Here is a 24,262-nt window from a genome sequence, read left to right on the forward strand (position 1 = left end):
GGCCCACATACCACAAAAAAAAAAAAAAAAAGAAAAAAAAAAAAAAAAAAAAAGCTGAGCATCAGATCTTGTCAGCCTGCCTTCTCCTGTTCTCAGTTTTGACTTCACGGCTACATCTGCCCGTTGCCTACACTGCGTCCTGGAAACTGTCTTCTGGTTCACAAGGTCCTTCCCTGGGGTTCTGCAGGTGTGCCTGATGTGCTATTTAACCAGTCCACTGAGGGATGTCTCATTCCCTTTTCTTTCCTTTTTTTTTTTAGATTTTTTTTTTGATGTGGATCGTTTTTAAAGTCTTTTATTGAATTTGTTACAATATTCCTTCTGTTTTATGTTTTGGTTTTTTGGCCATGAGGCATGTGGGATTGAACCTGCACCCCCTGCATTGGAAGGCAAAGTCTTAACCACGGGACTGCCAGGGAAGTCCCTTATTCCCTTTTCTGTGTCTTTAAATCTTGAACTTATATCAGAGTTTATTAATTTGCTGACAAGGAAACCAGGAAAGTGACCAAAGAATGTGCCCATCCACAGAGGGAATCGAAATGAGGTGGGACAGGGAGCTGGGAGGCCGAACACTTATATAAGCAGCTGGTTTAATTAGGTAAAGACTGTAGTTTCGTGTGGTCACAAAAACATCATATTCATGGCAGTCATTACAGTGGATCAGGGGCCAGGGACTCCAAGCTGTTGGGAGTGCCAACCAGTGATCAAAAATAAAAAACAGTGAATAAGAAGCAAATGATAAGGAAACATCTGTGTCTGTTAATGGGAATGACAAGGTTTACTGCTCTAAAAAATTACTGAAGTATCATTTGATTGAGTTTGTGAATTCCTTAATAACATTTTTCATTTTTAGAAATGAAAATGGTTCGTTCGGTTCTTTTTCAAATTTGCTCATTCTTTTTTCAAATGTCCTAGTTGTTCAGTTTGGCTTCTATTGCTTCTCTTATCTCTTTTACCTAATTTAAAAACTTATTTGGACTTTCCTGGAAGTCCAGTGGTTAGGACTCCGTGCTTCCACTGCAGGGGGCACGGGCTTGATCCCTGGTCGGGGAGCTAAGATCCCACATGTCGTGCAGTGAGGCCAAAAAAACCACTTATTTATATTTCTTTCACAGTTTCACTATTATCTCTAGTTCCCTGGGCACTGATTCTCCTAGTCGTTACATTTGCCTACTCTCCCTCAGGGTGGTTCTTTTCACGTGTGGTCGGTTAGACAACAGAAGCCAAACTCACAGAATTTTGAGTGGGAAAGGTTATGATCAATTGCATTATCAGTCAAGTCCCTGTCTTTTTTGTATAAAGGCAACAGCTATTACCAGATAGCAAGAGACTCAGAAAATACACTGTCCACAGGTCATTATTTAAGATCACATAGCCAGCTAATTATAAGTCAAAAGCAATAACTCAAGGGTCTATAGGAAAAGAGGGACTATAAACACTGATGTTTATTTTCCCCTTCTAAGTATCCATTCTGAGGACATAATCTCAAACGTAGGCAAAGAGCTATGTACACAGATATATAAAGCAATTAGCAATGAGAAGGAAAAAAGGAAATAACTCAGAGGGCTTAAATTAGCAGAATATCCATATGACAGAATGTTTACAAAGAGTTATTGATTACACTGAGAACTGCTTACGATAAAATGTTAATTTTAAAACAGAGGTTCAACAATATAAAGAAAAAAGACACAGAAAAAAAGATAGAAAGTAATTACGCCAAAATGTTAACAGTGATTGTCTCTGGATGGTGAGATCATGGATTTTGGGAGCGTGTATATTTCTTCATGTTTTCTATACATTGTGAATGTCAATGATCCATATTAATTTTATAATCAGAAAAGAGTAAAATGTATAAAATATTTTAAAAAATGAAAACTTCTAAGGGTAACAACAGTCAAGAACTTAAATATCTGGGGTAATATTAAGTAAGAAAGATGAAATATCATGGTACTAACTCTGACATTATAGTCTATAATTTATACTCAACACAGTAGCCAGAGTATCCTTTAAAAATTGGGGGAGGATTCAGGTCACGCCTCTCCTCTACTTCAGACCTTCGAGGGCTCCCCATTTCACTCAGAGTAAAAGCCAAAGTCCTTCCAAGGATCTACAAGGACCAACATGATCTGACCCCCTGCCGTGTCTCTGATCTCCTCTCCTGAACCTGACTTTGCTCCAGTCACACTGTTCTCCTTGCTGTTCCTCAAACCTACTAAGGCCACACCTGCCTCAGGGCCTTTGCACTTGCAGTGCCCTTTCCTTGGAATGCTTTCTGTCCACACAGCCACATAGTGTGTTCCACACCTCAGCTCAAATGACATTTTATCAGTGAGCCCTTTCCTGACCCCTGTATAAAATAGCAGCTACCCCTATGTTCCCATCACCCCGTCCCCTTTGCCAAGTACTTTTTCACCATCTGTGACATGGCAGAACTTACTTTATTGCGTTTGTGGTCTGCATCTCCCATGAGAAGAGTTCTTTTGCCTGGTGCATAGAAGATGCCCAATAAATAAGCATTGAATGCCCGAACAAATAAATGTGTGAGACTGTAAGCTCCTCAAGAGCAGACGGGCTGAAGCTGACACCACTGCATCACTGAAGTGCACAAAACAGGCAGCAATGCCAACCTGACGGTCCCAGGGACATGTAACCAACATTCGACTCACTCCAGAAAAAAAGACTTATAATTATAGCCAAAGATGACAGCAGAGAAGAGTAAAATGGAAAAAGAAGATAAGCGTGTTGGGGCACAGTAATATGAGAGTTTCCATCAGAAAAGGCAAGATCTGGGCTTCCCTGGTGGCGCAGTGGTTGAGAGTCCGCCTGCCGATGCAGGGGACATGGGTTCTTGCCCCGGTCCGGGAAGATCCCACATGCCGCGGAGAGGCTGGGCCCGTGAGCCATGGCCGCTGAGCCTGCGCGTCTGGAGCCTGTGCTCCGCAACGGGAGAGGCCACAACGGTGAGAGGCCCGCATACCGGAAAAAAAAAAAAAAAAAAAAAGAAAAAGCAAGATCTTCCATCAGGACATGGTTTTTGCTGCACGACAGAACGCCACATTTTTATCACAGACTCAGAACCAGCTCTATGTGGCACTTAAAATGACATTTCAAATGCTCTTTCTATTTAGTTATCTCTTTGTTGAGATTAGATATTTTTCTACGGAAAAAAAAAAGGCATTAGGAAACCAATTTCCCTGGCACTCTCCCACCCCAAAAGCAGGCGGGAAAATGCAGCACTTGGGTATGGTATCCACAGGCACCCAGACAGACACACATACTTTCAGGGCCCGCCCACGCCTCCTAAACGTCCACAGTCTGCCTGGTCCTGCAGAGAGGGAATACAGCATCCTTGATCTTGCTCAGTTTTATCAGCCTCTAGAAATTCAAGGACAAACTGATAGCATAGTGCACAGCCTCATATTCTTTACTTTAGGAAAGATAAGAAAATTCATCCTAAGCTCTTTCAGACTTTTCTGGGCATCGGAGCGCTTGGAGATTAGGACGGGCTGGTGGTGGACGCAGGCTGCCTGCGGTAGCTCAGGACTCTTAATGAGCGTGAGGGTAACTCATGGTGGGGCTGGACGGGGGCAGCTGACCCCCACCCAAGCCCTCCACTAAATTATTACATTTGCTAAATTTGTCTTTCCTCTCATCCCCCTCCTTTTCCTTGACAATTCCTTCATCTCTCTCCTCCCCACAGCTCAGCCGCGTCTTGTCATCCTGCTCAGCAATCTCCTACAAGATAGTATTTTAGGGAATTTTCCTCTCTCGTGGATGCCTGCATCTTAAAAAGGACCCCTTGAAGCCCAGAAGGACCTCAAGTTCAGAGGGAGAATTTCCAGCTGGGTAAGAGAGGTAGGTTTCTAATATTGATGGAGTGCCTGTTCTAGGCTGGACACTTTGTCTACTGTAATGATGTTACTGAATTTTCACAGTATCTCCATGAAATAGGTATTATCATCTCCATTTCAGGATGAGAAATCAGGGACCTCTGGGCAAGACAGACTAGAATGTTAGTTCACGCTTGGAGGCCCTGCCTACTATCTTCCCTGTTCCAAAGACACGGCAGTGATCCATGAAAAGATTCCAGCAAGGAAGCTCAACTGTGCTCAGAAGTAAGATATATATCTCGATGGATCAGAAGCTCCAAATATTTACTATTTTGAGGGGCTGAAGGCGCAGCCTGCTGACTCAGAACCCAGAAGCAGGTGGAGGGAGCTGGAAGATTGGTTTTCCAAGGGTACAGGGACTAAAAGTCTCCCGTGGGAAGTGGGGGACCAGTCCCTGAAATGGGGGCTGGTGAAAGCATTTTCCATCTGAGGGAGGAAGCTGAAAAAAGCAGAGGTACCACCTCCCCACCCTCCTAAGACTAAAGCTGATCTGTGAATGTGAATAGTGATAGAAGCTGGAAGAAGCACACACGTAGCCAGGGCCTGGCCAGACTGCCTATGGCTTTGACATTGGCTCCAGGAATAATCCCATTATCGCTGTGAACATGTGGCTCATCACTAAACCAAGACAGCTGGCCCTGCGCCGGGGGACCCAGGACCTGGGTGGAGGCAACTTGAAATCACTCGGCAAGGAGAGCTGGGTGGAGGTGATGAGCAAGGAGAGAAAGAGAGAGAGACGGACTCCCACTCAAGATGAGCAGACAAACCCCAATTCCAAAACACCCGAGGAAAGCTGTCGCCGAGAGAGACAACCAACAAAGAGTCTCAAAGATTTAGCGAGCTGGAGAGCAGTACTGAAGAATTTACCCAGAAAGTATCTCAGAAAGGTAAAGAAAAAAAACGAGAAAGCACAGTTGGGAGTTACGGAGAATGGACGGAGAGGCTCAGAACTGTATCCCACGGGGTTTCCAGGAGAGGAGACTTGGAATGGCAGGGCAGCAATATTCAAGGATATCATGGCTGAGGATTTTCCCTAACTGAAGACATTTTATGGATCCTCAGATGAAAGGCGCATATTAATCACCAAGCAGATAAGTAAAAAAAAAATAAATCCATATCTAGAAAACCCGGGGCATCTTCCCTCTACCCGACTCCTCTGTTCCTAAGATCCCTGGCCCATGACCTTCCCCAGGAGCTGCCTGACAATGTCCTCCACTGTTTTAGCCCCACTCCTGATCCTGGCACGGTGAGGAAAGCCCTGGGTTTGGGGTTGGGAGACGTAGGTTCGAGCCCCCCATCTGATACTGCCTCAGAGTCCTTGCTGAGCCTTGATTTCTTCCCTTCAAATGGGATCAGAAGTAGCATGATAGAAATTTAGAACCAGAAGGGACTTTGGGGGCAGCGTCATTACAGCAGACCACGGCTAGACCACGGTCAGACCCACTAACTAGCTCGGTGCCCACAAGATACTTAACCTCCTGCGTCTCCATCTCCCCATCATTAAAAGGGGATAATAACAGCACCGGTCTGTGGGGTTGCATAAGGATGAAATGAATTCATTCGTGTAAAGAACTTAGCATGGTGCCACGCGCAGAGTAAACCTTCAACCCGGGGCAGCCATTTCTGTTATGATGATAATAGACGCCCATGAAATGCCACCTGCGACCTATACTCAGTGCGAGGGGCTCCCCACTGAAACCACGGACCCCAGGCAGAGCAGGACCAGGGCCCATGGCCCCCTCTGCACTGGGGAACGGGCAAGCCAGCCGGCTGCCCTCCCCACCCTCGTCCCGGGCTGCCCCGGTAGGCCCTCCTTGGCCTTCTGAGAAGCCCCTCTCCGTGACCAACCATGAACTTCCCCGAATTCGTGCACGCCCCGGCCCCGCCCAGGCCCCCCCGCCCCCCCAGACCCCGCTGCCCCGGGTACCCTACCTCTCTCTGCTCACTGCAGATCTTACACAGCCACAGGGGCCGCTTCTGGCCGGGGGAGGCCTCGATCCCGCATTTGGTGCAGACTTTCTACAAGAGAGAGGACACGGGAACGTAAACACTCAGCCCCTTCCTCCTCAGCTGAGGGGCTGGGAAAACTATAACCAAGGAGCCCTCTGGCACCTTCTGAGGGGATGGCTTTTGCTTCAGGCCCCAAGGGGAGATAACCCAAAGGATACAGATCATCCAAAACCCGTAGTTGGCTTTGGGGCACAATAGGTGTGCCCATCCAAGGATCTCCGTGACAGAAATTCACCCTCACAAGTACATCCTGTTGGGATCACGTCAAAAAAAATAAGCTTGCTGAGAGTCACAGCTGCATCATTTTCAATAGCAAGGAACTGGAAACAACCCAAACGCCCAATACCAGAGGCCGATCCAGGCAAACACAACTGAATATGATACGGCCTTAACACAGCAGACTGTGTTGGTCCCTGGAAATGTGGGCAGGAAATGATGTTATTCAACAAAGAAAACATAAAAAAAAAAAAAAAAAAAGAGCATGGAATAGTGAAAGGAAGGGGAAGACCAGGACCAAATAAATAAATAAATTAAAAAAAAAAAAAAAAAAAAAGAACATGGAGCAAAGAAAACAGACATTTGTATATAACCATGCAAAAAACTCACTTGTGTGCCTGACAAGGTAAGACAATGATATGGTGAGAAATACCAGTGACCGCTTGGGTACTTCCTTCATGCCAAGGCCCTTCATTTAACCATCCCAGGACTCCTCTTATATAAGAATTAGGCCCATTTTACAGGCAGTAGTTTGAGAATTGCTCAAGTTCACACAGCAAGTAAGTAACAGACTCAGGTCTGCCTCTAGAGCTGCTATATAAACTGCCCCCGGACACGTAAGCAGCCAGAACCTAGTCTCTGCAGCGTTTCTCCTTCTACAGAGCTGCTGAAGATCATATAACTTCTCGGTACATATTTTGCTTCCCCGAGATGCACAGCCACAAGCCCTGGTGGGAAAAAGCCAGATGAAAAGCACCAGTAGGCAGAGGGGCACTTGGTGGGGCTGAGACCTCTTCTGGGCTAACCCAGGCAGAGTCTGATTCAGGGACAGCGTGTCCTCCTCAGAGAACAGTCACACCAGCTAATCAATCCGTCTTTCTGCCGCTGCGTGGAAGCTGCCCGGTCCCTGTGGGGCTTGGGGCTCTCTCCTTCTCTCTCCTGTCGAGGGAAGGCTACATCTGCGGCTTGGCCTTTTCTGCAGGCTGCCAACTGAGCAAGGAGCACACCTCTCTACGGACAGGGAAATGTCACCAACTTGGCTTTTCAGAGCATGTTGTCACCGCCTGATTGGGCAGTGGAGCCACAGGAGGTGAGGAACCAGCTCGTGGCAGAAGGGAAGCTATGATACATTCGTGGGGGGTATGCATTCGCTTCCATCCGACCCGCAGGTACAAGAAATGTCACTTTTCTTCTATTGCTCCAAATAAATTGTAATCTGCTCCAAGCTCCCGTCCCTCTGGGTTGGCAGGAAAGTCCATCCCAGTCTGTTTGGGCCCGGCTCTCGCGAAGGTCCCAGGCTTGGGGTCTTTGGTGGCGCAGTACGTCTGGGAAGGGTCCCCTGGGTGCTGCCAGACTGCTCACTGATGTGCTGCTCTCCCTCTGAGCTCCCACGGTCCCTCGGAGGGGGAAGGGGCCTGGCCACTTCTGTGTCAGGCCTGGGTTTGGGATCTGTGCCAGGCTGGGGTACCGCCTCTCTGGGGGCCAGCAGTCTGTCCCCCTGGAGCCCCAAGCCACCAGTCTGGGGACTCTCCCTTCCCCACTAGAGCTGCCTCTTGCTACCCCTTCCAATGCTCACCCCGACCCTTCTACCTCTAGGACAGGGGCCCCCATAAGCCCATAAGATGGGCCTCAAGAAACAAACACGGGCCCCTCCTTCCTGGGGTAAAGAGAGGAAGGAGGCGCGGAAGCCAGTTGGCTGTCTTTCCCGCTCATTCCCATGATCCCGTATAGATGGTACACATGGGAAAATTAGTGGAGCCACCTCAGAGAGGTGAGATCTTCCTCTTGTGTTTTCTACGCGCTTGTAGGGTTCGATGACAGCTCGTCCTCCAAGCGCACAGTGTGCCCTAACCCCCTCCCAAGGTTGCTGAATCAGGCGATGCTGCTGGGAATCGGGAGAGAAGACCAGTTCCTCCTATTATGGAGCAGCAGGCCCTGCCACCCTGGCAACAGAGTGTGAAGGAGGTGGGTGTCATGATGTCCATCATACGGGTGAAGAAAATGAGGCTCAGAGATGTTGAAGAGAGCCCGCAGTCCCACAGTCAGGTAGCGATAATCAGGGTTTGGGAAGCTCCCCTCTTTTGGACCTTAGGAGAGCTGAGCACCCACGTGGAGCACAGCCCTGGGCTGGGAGGGTGGGGCCCAGTGAGGCACCCAACGCTCAGTCCCAGGTCGGCCTGCCTGCCAGGCCAAAGGGCAGGTCTGGCTACCTTGAAGGAGTGACATTTAAGCGGGGTTTGAAGGATGGGCGTGCACGTGCCCTCGATAAATAGCATCTGATTGACTGACTGATCGTCTATGCTGTTGGGCGGCAGGGAAAGAAGCTAGGAGAGAGCGCTTGAAAGCTGTGTCCTGTGTTCTACCCAGAGAACACAGAACACGGAACCACCTGACCTGGGGGCAGGAGCCGTGTGGACCAGTCTCCTTCCAGAGGCAGGGTCAAAGGCTGTTGGGTCAGCTCCCAGTCCTGGTGGGGGAGGGATGGATGGCATGTCCCAAATATTCTCTCCTCCCCTTGTCCTGTGGGGTTCTGGAGGGAGTTGGGGGTGACATGACAGGGCATACCCTCCCTGGCCCATGGGCAGCCCTGTTTTCAGGCTACCAGCCATCACGAGTGGAACCCCCGCTTAGTCCCAGCCATCTCTTGTCCTGAAAGCGGTGGTAACAGGCAGGCTCATGTCACAGTTAGGAGGGTCACGGGAGACGACTGACGAAAGGGCTCAGCACAGCACGCGGTAAGGAGCAGGCAGCAACCACAGCCCTGCACAGCTGTCTCGGTGAAGGATGCCACACCCATCAGTCATATAAGCCAAAACCCCAGAATCATCCTTGATCCCCACTCTCCGTCCTGCCCATCCAAATGATCCATCTCCAAGAACTCTAAATCTCACTAGAACTGTCCACTCTCCGCCAACACCCTCCCTATCCATAATGCCATCTCCGGGGCCTGCACCACGGCCCCACCCCACTTTGGCCAGCCTCCAGTTGGTTCCTAGCATGGAAGCCAGCGTGACCTTTTCAAGATGCAAATCTAATCACGTCCTGTCTACCGTCCTTGCCAGCTTACGAGCCTCCAGAGACTTCCTGTTGCCCTCTGGATGAAGACCACACCCTTTCACATGACGCATGATGCCTGCTCAGGGTAGACCTACCTCCTTGTGACCTCAGCTTGCACCTCTCTCCCCTATTCTACTGCCTCGTTCTCCATCTCAAGCCCCAGCCGTGTTGGCCTGACTTCAGTCCCTGGTCCTCAATCTGCTTTTCCTGCCACCGGACCTTGGCAACGTGCTGCTCTCTCTGTCTGGGATGTACTTGAGCACACGCTCTCCTTATTAGCCTATGCATCCTTCAGACCTCAGCAAAAGCAAAAAGCACCACTTCTTCCAGGAAGCCTTCCCTGCCTTCTTACCTGGTTGGAGCTTCCCTAACAGGCTCTTGCCTCTTCTCCTCCACTGAGACTTACCCTCATTTGCGTGGCTGTGTAACTACGGTCACTTCCCCTACTAGGCTGTCAACAACCAGAGGGCAGAGGCCGCATCTGTTTCTGTTCACCTTCCTGTTTCTGGTATCTGGCATGATGAATTTTTGTGGAATAAACGAATGAACAAGAGAGCTACTTTTAACATTACACCTGAGAAGGCAAGACGTGGCCCCTCCTGGAATGTGCCAACCTGCTGCGGGGAAGAGAAGCACAGAAACAGGAAACACTCACCGGGCAGCAGGGGGCAGGGGGTGCCCCGCCTGCACTGAGTGACGCTGATTGGTCAGGCGATGGGAGATCAGACAAGGAAGAGCCTCCTCTGGGGTGGGGTGTCAGGGGTGCTGGGACTGCTGCCCGGTGGGCCTCACTCTCAGTGGGCGGGGCATGAATTCAGGCTGGGCTGGCCACAGAGGAAATGACACTGAGGGCCCTTTGCTAAGGGTGGGGGCAGAGATGTGTGCCCTGCCCTCCACGTGGCCACTCCTGCCTGCCTCCCCAGGGGGGCATCCTGCAGGCTGCCTGTGTGTTCAGACTCTTTCCAAGGTCTGTGGGGTGCCTTCCTGAGCATCTTCATACCCTAGGCCACTTCGGTCACCCCAAGACTCCCTGGAACCCCGCCTCTCCACCCAACATCATCACCTTCACCTTCCCACACTGTAGGTCAGAGTCAGAGGCACGACAAGGTCTGGGAGACCACAGAGCTCGGCCACCTCACTCCCAGGCCGGCCTTCCCATCCTCACCGTGAGCCCCTGGCTCATTGCACGCAGAGCCCTCACGCTCCGCGGCGGAGTCCCCAGGCTGCCGCCGAGTAGAAGGGAGCAGGTGCGGTGCCCTCACGGGGGTGGGAACGAAACCGCTCGCACCCCTCCAGAGCATTTAGTACCCGGGAATCGGCCACGCCCTCCGCGACAGGCCCCGAAGGCTGCGCTGCATCACCCATCACACAGAAAGCGGCGCTCCTGACACTCAGCCAGCCAAAGGAAGACGAAATGGTGTTTAAATGTTCCGTACAAGGAGGCCAGAAAAATGTACGCTGTGCTGCAGAAATCAATGATGGAGATGGTGAATTTGAAAATATTTGGTGCTTCAATTCAACGAACGTTTACTCAATACTGGATGGAAGGTGCTGTTCTAGGAATGATGAGGATGAACAAGGCATGGCCCTTTGTCCTCAGCGAGGGTTCCATCGAGCGGAGGACTTGATGAACGAGCAAGACTCACCTGGAAAAGGACTTGCCCAAGAGCTTCAAGACTGAAACTGGAAAAGGACTTGCCCAAGAGCTTCAAGTTTCGCCGACTGAAGTTTGTCAGTGAGACGGTCTCTCCTTAGGAGCCAGGCAGCAACGATGCTCATGGAGTGGTTGCCCCCGACCCTCACCCCAGGAAAGCAGGGTAAAGAAACGGCCGTGTCCAGACAGTCACAGCACAGGCAGGAACAACGTGAAGAAATCAGCCCACGAGTGTGCATTTCACGCCACCCAGTGTGTATTTCACGCCACCCAGTGTGTTCCCCATGCTAGAACTCAAATCTTCAGCAAGGAAGAAAATCCGATTGTGTTTTGGAGAAAGGTACTCGGCAATAAAAATGACGACGTAAACAGAAAGAATGAAAACAATCACGACGGAACTGTGTATTTACCGACATGCAGCAATGTTCACAGTAAATTAAGTTAAAAAAGCAAGTTATAAACAGTAAGCCTAGTGTGATTCTCTACCATATAAATATGTATATGTGCCTGTATCTATTTAGAAGTAGATATATGCACAGAAAAATATCTGGAAGGAGACCGGCCAAAACATAAATTGAATTGTGCTAAGTCAAAATCTATTTTAAATGGGTAAGCGGAATTCCTATTTAAAGGAAGGCTGGCTATGCTAAATGTTTTGGGAAATCACTTGCCCCGACTTCATTGTTTGACCCTATCTGGACTTTTGGGGGTCCGGATGGATAAAAGAAGCTGAAGGCCCAGGCACAAACGGGAGGGGGACTGGACTTGCTGGTTGAGTGTGGCTCACATGTAGATAGTCAGCCTTGCCTCCAACCCCCTCCACCTCCACAGGTGGCGTCCACGGGTCACTGACCCCTCTGATCACAGGATCAGTCCTGCTCAACCCCAAGACATCAGCCAGGCTTGGAGGTGCATCACCAGCCCTGGAGGGCCAGGACTGCAGGGGCTAGACATGGCCTCCTGGCTATGGACAGACTCAGTATCTGGAGCCCAGGTTCTGCTGCCAAATGACTTTCAGTACGTTAGATATTGATGAACATATTAAAAATATTTATATACTTTAGATATTGATGTACATATTATAAATATTTATATACTTTGTCGAGCCCTGGTGCTACACCAGGCATCAAGGTAGGTGCTTTATGTAGAACCTCACTTAATTTTCATAACCACAGTAAGCGGTGGGTATTACGGTCCCTATTTTATCAACTCAGGATCTGAGGCTTGAGGCTAAGTAACCTGACCACGAGGAGCTGGGATGTGAACCTTGTGCTGTTTTAGCTCCAGGTTTCTGCTCAGACAAGAGACTCATCCAAGCCTTCCTTCTCCACCGGAGGCTCAAGTGAATGCAGGGCTGGCTCCCTGGGCCCCGGCTCCTCCTCCAGAACACCAGACTCGGTCAAGCCTCAAGTGGGAGAGGGCACAGCCAGGGCCCTCCTCTGTTCATTAGGACACAGTCTGGGGGCCAGCAGGGCTGAGGGCACGCTGACCTGAGCCCTGACCACTGCAAATACTGAGTCACCCAAAGACGCACAGCCTTAAGAATGCCAGCCACCTGCTGCTTGGCCTGAGACAGAAGCCAGGAGGCGCCCGGAGAAGAATTTCAGAAGGAAGACTAGTCTCTCTGTGCTTCCAACACTGGTGCCATGCCGGGGAAACGCCAGCCTTCCTGTGTCCCGGCTGCGGGTGGCAGGTGTGCTACGCAGGGCCACTCTTCACCTCGGTCTCTGGAAGGCTGCACCGCCTCCTTTGAGTGAGCCCTCCCCAGCTCCCCACCAGATGAGCCGCTGATGCTACGTGGGGACCACCTGCAGCCCCCAGCCCTGGGCAGCCCCCAGCCACCTCTCCCAGCTGGAAGGCAGCACTGCAGATTTCAGGACTAGCTTCCAAAGCACTGCCTTCCATCTCCTGCCACTCGCTACCGTCAGCTCCGCATCCTGAGCAGAGAGGAGGGTTAAAAGGGCAATGGAAGGAGCTCGACATGAACATTCATAAGCACACACTGAAGAGGCATGCCTGGGAGGTGGCTTTGGATCATCTCTGTGCTTGCACCCCATTGCGTGTCTGATGGGACCTGGGGTACCTCGGGCAGGAAGAAGCTGCCAGGCTGCTGGGAGGTGGGGGGACCGCTGGCTCTCCACCCCCACCTGCCCTTGTTAACTCTTCCTGGTCCTGCCTATCCTCAGCATCACCTCTCAAAACGGAGACTCCGTGCTCGGTTTTTGCCTCTTTCCCAGGCAAACGTGGAAAGCAAAGATTTGAGCTGTCTCGACGGGCCCTGGGGGCATGCACGGTGGGTGACAGGTGGGCCAGTGGATGCACCACGGCTGCAGATGAGAGTTTGGGCAGAGGAGCGGAGACGGGTTATTCAGTATGAAGCTGAGAGGGAGGTTTTAAAGACCAGCAAATCTAATAACGTACGATCAAAAGGGAGACCACATGAGACACAGCCCTGGGTCTCGAGGAATTCATTCATTCCTTCAGCAAGCATCTGTGCGGGGCATGGTGGGTACTCAGGCCCTTGGGGTGAAGAGACATACGAACACTGGGTTGCGCAGACGGCGCACTGACTCCTGGTGAGACTGAAGCGCGACAAGGCAGAAGCACTTGGTGGAAGGGAATTATGCGCAAATCATGGAAGGGCTGAGGGGATGGCCGGGGGAGCCGGTGCGTCTCCGGCGAGGGCCAATGCCGACCCCCGAGGCTGGGGTGTGCCCCTCTGAGGGGGTGCCAGACCCTCCAGGGCTGAGGACAGGGCACCTGTAGCGGGAAAAGCACATTCAACAGTATGCTCACTTTTTTCAAACATAAAATATTACTTTGAAATTTCAAATAGCATTAAAAAAGGTGGAAGGTTTCTACATTTATCTAAAGGGAGTCTGGGTTTTGAAAGGCTAAACGAAACTGCTCTGAAGTCCCGATGGGGAAGAAGGACATGTGGGGACTCCACGCTTCTCCCTCTCAACCTCTAAGGGGACCTTGGGTCTCACGGGGCCTGTGTGGGGACAGGCGATAGCACTGACTCTCCCCAGGGGTGAATGAGGGTAGAAATCAATGGGCGTCACACATAGGAAGAAAACTTATGGTTACAGAAGGGGAAGGCGGTGGGAAGGGATAAATTAGGAGTTAGAGATTAACAGACATACACTGTTTATCTGTATAAAACAGCTAAACAACAATGACCTAGTGTATAGCACAGAGAACTCTACTTAATATCTTGTAATAACCTATCATGGAAAAGAATCTGAAAAAGAATATATCTATATATGTTATATGCGTATATAATATGTGTAGATATAACTGAATCACTTTGCTGTACACCTGAAACTAACACATCGTAAATCAACTATACTCTAAAATAAAATTAAAATAAAATAAAAAAAACCAAGGACCTACGGTATAGCACAGGGAACTATAGTCGATGTCTTGTAATAACCTAAATGGAAAAGAATCCGAAAAAGAATATATCTATATATGCATAGCTGAATCACTTTGCTGTACACCTGAAACACTGTAAGTAAACTATACTTCAATTAAGAAAAAAAAAGTAATCAGTGAATGGTTCTACAAGGGGCTCTCGGGCACAACCCTCCTAAAGTTTCCCAGGCCTGGAGTGCACCCGAGGGCCCCCCGTCCCTGGGCCAACCTGCCGAGGGGGAAGACTCTGGGGTAGATGGAGTCCGGTGCACGCGAGGGCTCCCTGACCCGCGCTGAGCTTTCCTGACGCTCTGAACATGGCCGGCTCCTGCCCGCTTGGGTCCTGCCAGTCCCTCGGGGACCACTCCTGGAACCCTCGCTAGCTCCTTCCGGCCCTCAAGGAAGAAACCCCTCGCTCCCGGAACTGATGGGGCCTGGGCCACGGTTGAGCTCATCAAGTCCTCTGGCCTCTCAGCCGCGGGTCCACGTGGCTCCATCCAAATCCCTGGCCCGGCGGCCTCCCGGGACCACCACGTCACATGGCGGCCTGCAGCTCTCCCACCCCACTCTGGCGGGAGGGAGTCAGGGCAGAGGAGGGCCCAGGTGGTGGAGGAAGCGGGCTCACATCCTCTTGCTCCCTGCCAGGTGGTTACGTAGAGTTACAACTCATAATAATGATAATAGTCACCGTTTACTGAGCATTTATTCCATGCCTGGCACCCCGCTCAGCGCTCAACACACGTTATCACATTTAATCTCGTTTACGTTCACAACAGCCCTGTGAGGGGGTTTTTATGACCCGAATGCCTTAGATGAGGAAGGCATCCTCATCCTCAGAGACCTTGGGTGGCTTGGCTAAGTTCATGTCACCAGGAGGTGGCAGAGCCAGGATGGGGGCCCAGGTTCATAATCATAAAAAGCAAGAACTTATATAACACGTACTGAGTTGCTGGGCACAGCAGGAGTGCTTCCCACGGATTAGTCACTCAGATGACGGCACTGGGGCAGACAGCGCGGGTAACTTGTCTGGGGCCACCCAAGGAGAGTAAGTAGAGGGCCCGACTGGGGTCCCACTCCCCATCTGCCTCTCACCCATGCCCGCTATGACCCCCACCCTAGTTGAGAAGGATGCCGATGGGGCCAGGAAACGGATGTCCTGAGAGAGAGGAAGTGGATGGGGTTCTCCAGTGGACAGTGGTGGTCTGAAGACACACGGCCGAGACAGACACTGGCCATCCCGGGAACGTGAACTCAGGGAATTAAAGGCCCCAGAACAGCCAGCTCCAGCCTCCCCCAGCCGGGCCATGGTTGCATAACCAACCTCTGTTTTCCCGAAGCATTGGGCTGGGGCCTCCCACAGATAATCTCTCTCCCAGAGGCGTGCCTGCCACCTGGTAGCCACCTGGCCCAGGCTCTGTTACAAGAGCACAGCCAAGGGAGAGGCTGGATCATTTTGGTTTTCTGTCCTCACAATCAGCATCCTAAAAACACCCTGCCCCTATCAGCAGCCTCCCAGCTAAGGCTACAAGTGAGCCTGGCTCCTCTGGGGCTGCCGCAAAGCCATAACTGGGAGGGAGGGCCAGGCAAGGAGCCCCTGGCCAGGTGTGCTGAGCAGATCCTAGCTCCGAAATTCTATGGCTCTAGGGTGTGCGACCAGCCTGTGGGACGGATCCCCAAAGATACCGAAGTCGCAGCCCTGCTTTTGGAACGCTTGAAATCTCCATGGGAAGGCCAGGTGGGGGTCTCCAGTGGACCTTCACCATCCCTCCCCCTAGAATTCGGTGGGTAGCAACTTTAGCTGCAGGTTGGGCCAATGACGTCAAGAGCATTCAGCAAACACTTCCTAAGGCCCTGCTGCTACCAGGCCCTGGACTAGGTGGAGAACACAGTGAGGCTCACAGGCTGAGGGCACAGAAACAAGAAGATGGATGCACACAGATGTGAGAGCCTTCCTCCTCGGCCCCTGCCTAACTCTCCAGCCTCACCAAGCCCACCATGCCAGCCCCAAACGCCTCACTGCCTGTTCCCAACACTCTAGGTACTTCCCTGATTTCACCCAGGCTTTGCCTGATGACTAGCGAACTCCTATGCATCCTTTAGGAACAACTCAAATGTCTCCTCCTCTGTGATTCCTTCCTTGATTTCCCCCCAGGGGAAGCACTAGTTACTCCCTCCTGTGCGTTCCCAATATGGGTCAGCATCTCTAGAGGAGTGTTAATTGCATCATATTGAAATTGTCTATCCTGTGACTATGCTCCCTCTAGAAAAAGGACATTGTTGTTCTTGTTTAAACCCCCAAGTTTCGCAGGCGTCTGGCATGTAGTTGGCTAGGAAGTAAGGGAGGGGCTGACTGACAAGCGTCATGGACTGTGGGGTTGGGATTCTGCAGACATCTGGGGGCCGATGGTGGTTTTTAAGGAGGGGAGGGGCACGATCAGATCTGAGTTTCAGAAAAAGCACCTTTGCTGAAAATACAGATTCAGTCACTCCTGGTCAATTTGTCCTCTGTATTCTCAGCAGAGGCTCTTTCTCCAGAACATTCCCAGATGCCTATGGAATTCCAATCCTAGCTGGGTATGGAAGGTGAGGAAAAGGAAGGACTCTGGTTCATTCTAGAGGCTGCCAGCTGGCCAACAGGACGGACGGTGGTCATGTTAACAGAGTGGGGACGAGCGGCCGGCAAAATATTCGGCTTTGGACACATGGATACTTGCAGTGCGAGTGGACTCCTTGGAAGAGTTGTCCCGCCACAGGTGACACCCAGGTCCAGAGCTTGGGAGGAAGGCAGGGGACAGAGACGAGGGAGGGCCAGCACACGGCGTTGCCTGAAGCTTGGGAACGCAAGGCAAGTGAGAGGCCGTGTAGATGGGTGAACTTTCGATATTGGTCTCAGTGCATCTACTGTCAGTTTCACCACCCTTAGAACAGGTGCTTCAGGAGGGGCCGAGGCTTGGCCTGACCCTGAGGTCACTCTGGAACCTGGACTGGTGCTTGGCACACTGTAGGTGCTCAATAAATGTTTGTTTAGGCTGAAGGAGATATGAGCATTTGGGCTCTGATGGAGCTGGTGGAGGGGGAGGGCATAAGAAGGGGGAGGGGCCTCCGTGGGGGTGGGGCCAGGACCTGGGGGAGCAGGAGGGGCCCCAGCGCAGAACCAGAGGAGCAGGGCTGGATGCAGACAGTCGACCAGACAACAAGCTCAAGCTGCTGGGCCAAAGAGAACAGGGTGGGGAGTGGGGAGGGCTTGGGGAGACTAGAGAAGGCCAATCCAGGGTCCATAGGAAGCCAAGTTAGCACAGATTCCCCCCACCAGCCCAGTGTGGACATTCAGCTCCTCGGCAGCCTCACCTGTCCCAGGGTCAGCACCGTCTTCTCTGACTTTCCAGGGTTATCCTAACTCTCAAAAGGTCAGTTTATGTGAAAATACCCTCTCCCTTCTCTGTGCCCACTCCAGTGCCCAGACACAGTAAACGTCCTCGAAGCCGGTAAGTACCTGTCACTGGAACTGATTTTTTTTTTAATTCGAGAAATACAGCGGACTTGACAAACACCCTAGGGCTTCTTAACATTCCAGGAGCAACAGCACTAGTGATCAGCTAAGGACCCTGGTGATGTGCAGGAACAGAGCTCCAGGGAGCGCGGTGACAGGTCTGGGCCAGGCAGAGTCAGGTCGGAACCTCAGGCCTCGGAACTCCCAGCCCGGTATGCCGTTTATGCTGCTACGGTCGGCAGCTTGTGCTCAGGCCACGAATGGACTGAGGGCCCTGGATACCAAGTGGCGGCAGTCAGACTCTATTCTAGGCGGCAGAACGGAGTGGCAGTAGACTGCCACTGAAGACTTCAGCCGGAGGGAAAAAGCCACACTTGAGTAAGACGAAGAAGCAGAGAGGCAGAGAATGAGCTAGAAAGCGGATGATACTCCACTGCAGACAGTCAGGAGCCGGGTGGGGAGGCCCCGCAGCGGCAGCCTGGTGCTCAGGCCTCACCCCCCGGGGGGCCCAGACTACACTCCTGTCTGCGCCTGGAAACTCAGCAAGGCAGATGTGGTTCTTGGGCAGATCATAACCCCTCTCAGCCTCAGTTTCTGCATCTGTAACCTGGGAGAGTCATCCCTCCTATGGAAGGCAGGATGACAAGGGTGAGGAAAGGGTTTGGAAGGAGAGAGCTCAAAAGTGCCCTCTGAGAAAGGCCTGGCTCTTTCCTGGTTTGGAGGCCCGGGCTAAAGGGTGCCCTGGTGAGGAGCCGGCTCCCGTGCTCCCCTCGGCTCCCTCTATCTGCAAGAGCGGCATCCTGGTTTCCCCGCGGGGAAACAGAAGGACAGGCTAAATCCACCTCCAGTTAAGGTCAGTGAACAGCAAACAGCTGTGCGGGAAGCGACGCAGCAGGAAAAACAGGGGCAATTTGAGAGCGATGAAGAATTGCAGGGCCTGCGAAGGGTGGCAGCTTGCGGGGCACAGCTGGCGAGGCGAGGGCCACGTGGGCAGTGCTGGCCACAGCTCGGACTGGAAATGTCATTATCCGTTATTTACTGCAACAGAGGAGAAGAGGCTGCACAAAATGACTGTTCCTGGTAACAGCCGCTAAACAGATTTGCCAACACGGCTTCCTGCTGCCGGCGGGCTCGCTACACTGACCAGACCCCGGGAGAAGAGCCACTGAGGGGGGGGTAGCGAGGGGCCCAAGGGGGTGCCGGACGGATGGATGTCTCAGTGGGGAAGCCCGGCTGGTGTCCCCAAACCCAACCCAAGCCCAAGCCTACAGACACTCTGCCCACTGAGTGAGGGGCTGGCCTCACACTGACCGGTCCATGACTCAACAACTACAAACACCCCACGTGTGTTCAGCTGCTGCTCAGCCACCTTAGGGGTGTGACAAACTCTGGGGGGTAGGGTCCTGCCTCAGGGACGCTCAGGGTGCCACACCCGACTATGGATGGTGAGCCCTAGTGCTGGGGCTACCATCCCTTCCCCAGTGTTGCGGGCACTTAGCCAATGGCCTTTGCACTCCATGGACAAGCTGGCACCAGACAACACCTTCCTTTGGGGGTCTCCTGCGTGTCTTCAGCTCTCTTTACTTCCCACAGGGCATGTGGGCAAAGTTCTGAACCAAGAGGTAGGAGGAACTGCAAGGCCCTGGCTGTGCCACCAGGAGCAAGTTATCCCTCTGAGCCTCAGTTTCTCCATCTGGAAAATGGGTATAATCACCGCCTTTTGCCTACTGACCTCCAGGGGGCTCTGAGGGACTTATGGCATCATTGGGACATCAGGGGCAGAGGGGGCTTTCAGAAGCACATGCCGACCCCCACCCCGGCTTCCTCCTGCTGAGAGGACACAGACTCAATCACAGCCTGAGCCAAAGCCAATTGGGAAGCAAACCTGCCGCGGCTTTAACATAACAACAAACCGAGCTGTGTTCCGGAGATGCAGAGAAATGAGCTTGAGCTCACAGCTGCGGCGGCTGCTGCTCCCTGATCTGTGCAGGCCCCTGGGGAGCAGGTTCTGGGGTGGTGATCCTGCAAGGACTGGGCTGACCTGAGCTTCACGGGAGGAAACTGCTGGACAGCCCAGGACGCCCTCTCCTCCAACCCCTCCAACTGCTTCCTTTCACAGGGAGCACGAGAGGCCCAGAGCGGGAAGGGATTTTAGCCCGAGGTCACAGGGGGAGCCCAGGGCAGAGCTCTCCCGCGCTCCTGATGCCCGGTCCACTCAGCGCAGGTGCAGGTGTAGCAGGCAGTATGAGTTTAGGCAACACCGGCCCCGCCCCTATCCCACCCCACCAGCTGTGTCCATCCTCTGACATACACAGGGACCCGCGCCCTCAACTGGACTTCAGACACGGGTAGGATGTGTGTATCGGGGGAGAGTGCTGAGCAAAGGAAGGCAGCAGAAGCCGAAGTGCAGAGGTCTGCGGCCCTGGGAGAGACGCAGACGAGGGGAGAGGCCAGGACTAACAGGGCGCAGGATGAAAGGCGTCTGGAGCAAGAGAAGGTGGGCCCAGGCCCAGTGTCCCCACCCCAGTCCTGCCCCTGAAGGGTGTGTGAGCAGCCTGGGAAAGGAGTTGCAGGGGAGGGAAGGGTAGCTGATAGCTAAGCAGGGGCCTGGCCCGGAGTGAGCTCTTGATCACTGGCAGCTTTTGTTATTTCTAACTTAACCATCTTTGAAGTCCCCATCCCGGTTGTTCTTGCCTGAATTCAGGCCTTTATTATTGCTAATTGGATAATTCAGCATCTGACAGGCTCTCTCCAACCCACTACACGTTCCCTCCTCCAAATCCACCTCTGGACTTAAGCTCCCCAGAGACCCACCTGACAGTCACCACCTGCTTAGCACCCTTTGATGGCTCTGCCGCCAACAGCCTGGAACACGGGGCCCCTTCGTGATCCTCGTGATCCTCGCTTCATTCTCTCCCTCCCTCAGCCTGCCTCTCGCCATCACCCCCTCCTTCTCCCTCCCTCCCTGACATCCACCAGCTCTGCCAAACGCCCACCAGTCAGTCCCTGCACTTCCTCCTGAAATGCACCACCCCTGCCCCCTGGGTATCCACCCTTCCAGGCTCAGCTCAAAGTGAGCTCCACGCTGCAGCCTCCCGTACCTCTCAGGGGCCAGCCACCCTTGCCCCTCCACTCTGGGCTCACTCCATGCCATCTGCATCTACAGCACTTGTCACACCGAGCTGCATTATCTGTCACCAGGTGAGTTCCTAGAGGGCAGGGCTTGGCTGGAAGGTGAGCTAAGTGGGCAGGGTCTCCAGATGGCCAATGACCACGGCGCTGGTCTCTCTCCAGGACACTGTGGGCCTTGCCACCGGGAGGCCAGCCTGGCTCTCAGCAGCTCCTCCGCTGTCTTTGTCCTGATGACCCTGAGCTGGAGGTCAGTGTCAGATCGGGCTATCGGAAGGGCTCTGAACTGCACAAAGTGGAAAGAAAGAAGCTGCTTTGGGGGAGGAAAAGCCACGGCGCAGGCACCAGGGCAGCAAGAAAGAAGGGTGCCTTGACAGAGACGTTCTGTTCCTCAGACTCCTGATCGAGGCAGATGTTCCAAGATGCTGTGTGGGGTCTGGTCCAATCCTCCCATCCCAGAAACGGCAGCCAAGTCAATTCCTGCCAAGCAGTCAGAGAGGGCCCTGGGGGCAGACGAATTAAGTGACTTTTTCCGGGAATGTAGGAAACATCAGTAGCTGAATGAAAAATCCATCTTCGTAATGAGGCACAAACACACGTCTCCTAACATCTGAATTAGGTCGAGGAGGAAAAAGGACATTGCAGGGCCAATATGGAGGCAGCTCAGATGAAACAGCTCTTGCTCAAGAAGCTTGCTGTTTTTGCAGCCGCAACTGAGGGACAGAGGTGCTGAGCGCTGGGTCTGGAAAGGGAGCAGGGGACAGGGAGCCAAGGATGACTTTCAGTGCACCTCCCATTCAGGGGGGAGGCCCTGCAAAAAAGTGCCCCCTCCTAACCCTCGTGCACTGTCGGTGCGATTGTAAAATGGTGCCCCCGCCGGGGAAAACCGTATGACGGGTCCTCCAAAAATTAAAACAGAATTCTCCCATGATCCAGCAATTCCACTTCTGGGTATACACCCACAAGAACTGAAAGCAGAGTCTCAAAGAGATATTTGCACACCCGTATTCACAGGAGCGCGATTCACGAGAGCTAAAACGTGGAAGCAAACCAAGTGTCCACTGCCAGATGAATGGATCAGCAAAACGTGTTACATACACAGTATTATCATTTAGCCTTAAAAAGGAAGGACGTTCTCACACGTGCTACCACATGGATGGACCTTGAAGACATTATGCAAAGGGACAGAAGCCAGTCACGAAAAGACAGATACTGCGTGAATGCCTGTATGAGGTACCCAGAGTAGCCAAACACATAGGGACAGAAAGAAGTGGGGTGCCAGGGCCTGGGGTGGGTGGGGATGGGGAGTTACCATTTAATGGGTATACAACTTCAGTTCTGCAAGACGAAAAAGCTCTGGAGATGATGGTGGTGATGGCTGCACAGCAATGTGAAGGTACTTAACGCCCCTGGACTGTACACATAAAAATGATTTAAATGGTATATTTCATGTTTGTACATTTTACCACAAATTAAAAAATAAATAATTTTTTAACTTGCCTCTGATTTGGGGGAATCCAAATTAATCCAAGGAGCAGGGTGGGGCAGCTGCCACCACACAGACCCAGCAAGGGCCAGGCTACAGAGAGGTGAAGGGTCATCAGTGGGGCCTCCCCCTTCCCTCGTCTCCCTGGCCTCCTTTCTGGTCCCCACTTACGCTGTGCTCTTTCCCACCCAGTGCCCCACCCACGCCGCTCCCCCTGCCTGGGATACTTTCTGCCAGATCTTGCGTTTCCTCATCACAGCCCCGGCTCAGACGTCACCTCTTCATAGAGGCCCAGGCTGCGCATCCGAAATAAAACAGCTGCCTTCCCACGCCCTCCCCACCGGCTGTTCGAGCGCCCCCCACCTTCAGTTTTTATGTTTCTGCCTCCCACTTTCTGGAATTGTTGTATTTACTTGTTCTTGTCCATCTCGCCTTTCTAGCTCATGGACTCCATGGGGGTGATGTGGTATGGCGGTAATGGCAAGGACGCTCGGAGCCAGACTGCCTGGGATCAGATCCCGGCTCCACGACTGACTGGCTGAGTGATCTTGGGAAAGGTACTTAAGCATTCTGAGCCTCAGTTTCCCCATCTGTAAAGGGGGGATGATAAAGGTGTTGAGCCCACTGGGTTGACAGGAGGACTGTTGGGTTGATAGGAATGAGTTAACAAGTGAAAAGCCCTTAGAACAGAGTCCGGCACAGTAGTGAGAAGAGAGGAGTATGGGGTCTCCTTGTGACAAGCGGTGGGTACAAGGACAAGGCCTGCCTTGCTCATCACGGTACCTGCAGGGCCTGGCATATAGTCAGTACCCAATAAAACCTTAAAGAATGAATCAATCAAAAAATTCTGCAGAGAGGTAAGACCTTCATGAAATTCAATTTCATTTTCAAGGATGGGCCTGTGGAGCTGAGTCAGCTCCCAAGGGGGTAAAAGTCCCCCAAGAGGGCTGCTCCATTCTCCTGCCCACACAGGCCTGGGCCCCTTGAGGTGGGCTCAGCCCAGCCTCAGGTGCTTAGCTTTTGCATTGGGAACATCCTGAGAACATTCAGGCTGCTTCTGAAGGTCTTGGCAAAGTAGGTAGAAAAGCTGCTTCCCCCCACTGGTGGTGAGGGCAGCTAGCCGGCCACTGCTGGTATCCAGGGAATACAGGGGGAGGGTGGGCTCTGGACAAGGCCACGTGGGTGCACTTGGGGTCCTCAAATCTGCCACTGCTTCACCTTAAAGTGTGTTCTTTCTTTGTTATTTGTTTGCTTATTTATTTATCCTCCCCAATATTATTTTACCTTTCACATTTAAATGTGAAATCAAGCTGGAATTGACTTTTGTGCCTAGTGGGAGGTAAAAGTCAAGATCCATCTTTTCCATATCAGTATCCAAATGACCGTGCGTTATTTATCCAAAAGACCATTCTTTTCCCACTGCACATCCGTGTCTCCTTTGCCATACATTGGAATTCTTATTTTCGCTCATTTTTGCAGCAGGTGTATAGAAATACAGGCACACCTCATTTTATCGCGCTTTGCTTTACTGCACTTGACAGATATCGCGTTTTTTACAAATTGAAGGTTTGTGGCAACCCTACGTCGAGCAAGTCTATCGGCGCCATTTTCCCGATGGCATTTGCTCACTTTGTGTCTCTGCATTACCTTTTGGTGATTCTCACAATATTTCAAATTGTTTCATTATTATTATATTTGTTACGGTGATCTGTGATCAGTGATCTTTGATGTTACCCTATTCCCTGAGACACAACAATATTGAAATTAGGCCATTTAATAACCCTCCAACGGCCTATAGGTGTTCATCTGAAAGGAAGAGTCACATGTCCCTCTCTTTAAATCAAAAGCTAGAAATGGTTAAGCTTGGTGAGGAAGCCATGTCGAAAGCCAAGCCAGGGGACTTCCCTGGTGGC

At 52.0% G+C, this 24,262-nt stretch overlaps 1 protein-coding gene across 3 annotated transcripts in view; it reads right to left on the minus strand.

The window, feature by feature from the left end:
* Window positions 1-24,262, minus strand: part of RPH3AL (rabphilin 3A like (without C2 domains)) — a 117,029-nt gene that overhangs the window by 51,229 nt on the left and 41,538 nt on the right. For 2 of the 3 annotated variants that reach the window (XM_007123552.4, XM_028499023.2), the window contains exon 5: window positions 5,823-5,909. The exons of the other annotated variant lie outside the window; for it this stretch is intronic. In XM_007123552.4, the coding sequence (XP_007123614.2) occupies window positions 5,823-5,909 (87 nt within the window). The remainder of the gene's footprint in view (window positions 1-5,822; window positions 5,910-24,262) is intronic. 3 annotated transcript variants of the gene reach the window in all.

Source organism: Physeter macrocephalus, chromosome 14 (genome assembly GCF_002837175.3).
Source record: "Physeter macrocephalus isolate SW-GA chromosome 14, ASM283717v5, whole genome shotgun sequence".
In the NCBI taxonomy this organism is placed as follows: domain Eukaryota; kingdom Metazoa; phylum Chordata; class Mammalia; order Artiodactyla; family Physeteridae; genus Physeter; species Physeter macrocephalus.